General features: G+C 60.1%; 1 protein-coding gene across 3 annotated transcripts in view; it reads right to left on the bottom strand.

Moving 5' to 3' along the window:
* FAM65C (family with sequence similarity 65, member C) overlaps positions 1-4,035 on the bottom strand; it is a 116,760-nt gene that overhangs the window by 21,153 nt on the left and 91,572 nt on the right. For all 3 annotated transcript variants that reach the window (XM_011928817.1, XM_011928816.1, XM_011928818.1), the window contains 5 exons: positions 3,548-3,697; positions 3,324-3,387; positions 2,941-2,984; positions 2,642-2,767; positions 2,418-2,563 (listed from right to left, as the gene is read on the bottom strand). In XM_011928817.1, coding sequence (XP_011784207.1) covers positions 2,418-2,563; positions 2,642-2,767; positions 2,941-2,984; positions 3,324-3,387; positions 3,548-3,697 — 530 coding nt within the window. The remainder of the gene's footprint in view (positions 1-2,417; positions 2,564-2,641; positions 2,768-2,940; positions 2,985-3,323; positions 3,388-3,547; positions 3,698-4,035) is intronic.

Genomic DNA, 4,035 nt, shown 5'->3' with positions numbered 1-4,035 from the left:
GAGATCCGGCCACTGCACTCCAGCCTGGGCGGCACAGTGAGACTCCGTCTCAAAAAAAAAGAAAAAAAAAAAAAAATTTCTCAGCCTCTGACCACCCTGAGGGCCCTGAGCCAGATGGTGAGGGACAGTGACCATGAGCAGGAGAGCAGGATCTGGAGGCAGGAAACCTCAGGCCAATGTATGCTAAATCAAGGAAGGACACCAAGGTCTGGAGGGACAGGGAATTGCCAATTAACGCAATCTTCCTGAAGCTAACCCAGAGGAAAAATCCCGTCTCCCCACACTGAAGGATCAAAGGCAACGCTCCCTACAGCCCTCCCGCCTCCACACGGCTCAGATGGGAAGGGCGGGTGTCTTGGATGGGTTACTGGCAAAACAAGGACCATCCCTCTATCTGCATAGGGTGCCACCCACCTCAGCCTCTAACCACAGACCAAATCCTTTATCTAGACAAGGGGCAGCCCATAGGAACCTCAAACGGGGTACTTAAAGCCCAGAAACTTTTTTTTTTTTTTTATAGGGGAAAGCGCGAACGCAGTCCCCCACTACCACAAATTATGCAGTCGAGTTTCCCACATTTGGGGAAATCGCAGGGGTCAGCACATCCGGAGTGCAATGGATAAGCCTCGCCCTGGGAAAACCACCTTCGTGATCATGGTATCTCCCCTGCCAGGTAAGTATAGCCCAGAAACTTTGTAACCAGGCCCTTGAGCCACATGCTTGGATCCACTCCCACCCTGCAGAGTGCTTTCTTGCCTTTTTTCTTTCTTTTTTTCTCTGAGACAGTCTTGCTCTATCGCCCAGGCTGGAGTGCAGTGGCGCCATCTTGGCTCACTGCAGCCTCTCCCTCCCAGGTTCAAGCAGTTCTCCTGCCTCAGCCTCTCAAGTAGCTGAAACTACAGGCCCGCGCCACCACGCCTGGCTAATTTTTGTGTTTTTAGTAGAGACAAGGTTTCACCTTGTTGGCCAGCCTGGTCTCAAACTCCTGACCTTGGGTGATCTGCCCACCTAGGCCTCCCAAAGTGCTGGGATTGCAGGCATGAGCCACCGTGCCCAACCTGCTTTCTTGCTTTAATAAAGCCCTGCTGCTTCATTCCTGCATTTCATTCCTCTGCTCCTTTTGTGCATTTTGTTCAAGTCTTTGTTCAAAACGCCAAGGACCTGGACAATTCATTGTCAAGACCCTCCACCAATAACAACTGGACACCCCCAATTAGAGGCCCCTTTGAGAAGCTCAGCCGATGAGCAGGAGACACTCAGTTCAGACCCCTCGTCTGTAAAAGGGGTGCCCTTACAGAAGAACCCCCGTGTGGAACATGCACAGGGAAGGCTGGGAAGCCAGGCGAGCACATGGGAGCACTGAGGCGAGTGATGCTCAGCCTGGCCCATGATGCTCAGCCTGGCCTGTGTCCAGCCCTGCACTCGGAGCAGGTAGGTCCCCGTAGACCATCCTGTCTTGAAGAAACTTGTTCATAATTATCTGCACAAAGGCCTGGCTCGTGGCACCTGGGTCTGGCCTGACCAGAAGGCCTACAGCTCAGAGGCTCTGCAAGGGCCCGCTTCTTTGCCTGGGGTATCTGCAGACCCGCAGGTGCCCTGGGTCCTAGGCTTGGATGGCACTGAGCTGCCCACCACCCTGTACACTTCAGGGGCCTCCGGGCAAGAGGTATTCTCAGCCCTACCAGACAGGTGAGGACCCTGACGGTGCAGGTGGTTGCTCACCAGAATTCAGCCAGTTCACGGGGGAATAGGGCAGCAACTCTGTGACCCCCAGCTCAGATACTCACCCTAGGGAGAGAGGAGAGAGACCAGCCCTGACTGGCCAGAGCAAGCACAGAGCAGAGGAGGCTCCTCAGCCCTCCCTCCTCTGCCTCTGCGCCAAGGAGGAGGAAGGAAACGCCCTGGAAATGCAAGGCTTCCTTAGAACAAAGAGCTCTGGAGCCCACCACGCTCACGGGCTCCCTCATGGGCTCCGGGGGATGATCTCATGGACATGGCCTTCATGGACATGGAGAAGAGGACGCAGGTGACCGCTTAGCCCTGGGCCTGGGGGGCAGCCAGGGTCGGCCAGGAATGAGGGGGTGGGAGCAGCAAGGAGGGCCTCCCTAGAGAGGTGAGCCTCCTCCAGGGAGCCAAGCCTGGAGGCCCTGGAAAGTGTCCCCCGCAAACTTCCCTGAGGCTTTAATAGTCGGGTTCAGAAGCAAGAATGGAAGCAAAACCGGAAAGGCAGGAAGGGACTGTAGAGAAGGTCCAGGCCTCGACCTGACTGAGGGGCAGGATTGAGGGACAGATGACGACCCGTGAGGGCAGGGACACCCTCGGTGGAGGCTGGTGCAGGAACCCAGGGCCAGAGTGTGGTCAGGCCACCAGGGGCAGCTGGCCAGGCCTCCACTGTCCCCAGGCTGGGTGGGACTCACTTCCACTGCACCTCCAGCTGCAACTTGATGGTACCCAGCTCCGTGATGTCCACCACGATGACCTGCGGCCGTGTCGTGAAGAAGTCGGCGATGTCACACGTCACTGCGCCCACAGCCAGCGAGCCCAGGCCCCGCAGCTCCATCACCTAGGGGTGGAGGCTGGAGGGTGGTGTCTGAGCTGAGCACCCAGGCACCCCAGCCCCGCCCCCAGGCCCCATCCCCACCTTGATGTCCAGGTTCTCATGCAGCGTGGGGACGAAGGCCTTCTCCTCTTCATCCCAGGTCTGACTGTCATCTGACTCGATCCGACCCTTGAGCTTCCAGCGCTGGCGGCCCAGACGCATGAGCACCTGTGAACCAGCCCGAGAGGGGCTGCGTCAGCCCAGGTGGGTGTCCTGTTGCTGCCCGCCCAGGGCCCTCCCTGCCAGACAGAGCCCCACCTGCAACCCTGGTTCCCAGCAGCTCCCGTCCCCCAAAGACCTGGCGGGGAGCCCTGAGGATTGACCCCAGAGGGTGGCCGTACCTCATAGTGGTCTCCGGGACAGAGGCGTGCGTAGCCCACCAAGCCTGGAACACAGACATGGCCAGTCTCCCCTCCGCCTTCCACTGTCCCTGACTTGGGACCACACGTCCTCGCTGGGGGTCCCCCGAGTATAGGTTTTCAGTTTCAGTGGGGTGAGGATGGGGGGAGGGGAAAACCGTCATGATGGATAATGGGCAGGAGGGTGCTGGGCCCTCACACCAGGCTCAGAGAGGGGTGGGACTTGCCAGAGGTCACATGTCACATGGATGCAAAAGCCAGGGCTGGGTTCAGAGCCCTGGGGTTCTAGCCAATTCCGGTGCCCCTCAGCAGAAGTCTCAGGGCCTCCAGAAAGGCCTCCGCCCAACCCCTCTCAGCCCTGTTACCTTTCATCCGGATGTGGAACTCTCCCAGGTGAACCTCCAGGGCCCCCTCGATGAGCCACATGTCCTGCAAAACCCCGGAGTTGGCTCAGCAGGCTGCCTGGGGCTAGGCCACGGGGGCCTCTAACCATCCCTGCAGTCAGACAGAGGCCTAGCTCTTGATGTCCCCACTGCCCGACCCAGCTCTACACTGCCCCTGCTGCCCGGCCCAGCTTGGCCCGGCCCACCTCGGCGCACTCGTGCAGGCTGCGGCCCAGCTCCTGCAGGCTCTCTCGGGCCGCGCGGCTCAGGGGGCACCTGGCGAAGGCCCGCTGCATGCTGGAGGCACCGTCGCGCAGGCGGCACTGGATGCAGTAGTCCTCGTACAGCTCGTCCACCTGTGGTGGGCACACGGGCTGGTGGCACTGCCCACGCGGAGGGGCGGCCCCACACCTGCCTGTCGACTTCTCCCCTCTGGGAGAGGCCCTCCCTGAGCTAAGTACCCCGCTAGCCCAGCCCATGGGGGCAGTCACTGCCTGTCCAGTCCCATTCAGAGCACTCACTCCTGGCCCCAGTAGGACGTGAACCCCCATAGGCAGGGACCACATCTGCCTCACCTGCCTCGCCTGCCACCCCTGCCTCACCTACCTCACCTGCCTCACCTGCCACCCCTGCCTCACCTGCCTTACCTGCCTCTCCTGCCACCCCTGCCTCACCCGCCACCTCTGCCTCACCC

This window comes from Colobus angolensis, unplaced genomic scaffold, assembly GCF_000951035.1.
Source record: "Colobus angolensis palliatus isolate OR3802 unplaced genomic scaffold, Cang.pa_1.0 Scaffold8, whole genome shotgun sequence".
Taxonomy (NCBI): domain Eukaryota; kingdom Metazoa; phylum Chordata; class Mammalia; order Primates; family Cercopithecidae; genus Colobus; species Colobus angolensis.
The sequence above is the reverse complement of the archived record's forward strand: the minus strand, read 5'-3'. Positions and strand labels throughout refer to the sequence as shown.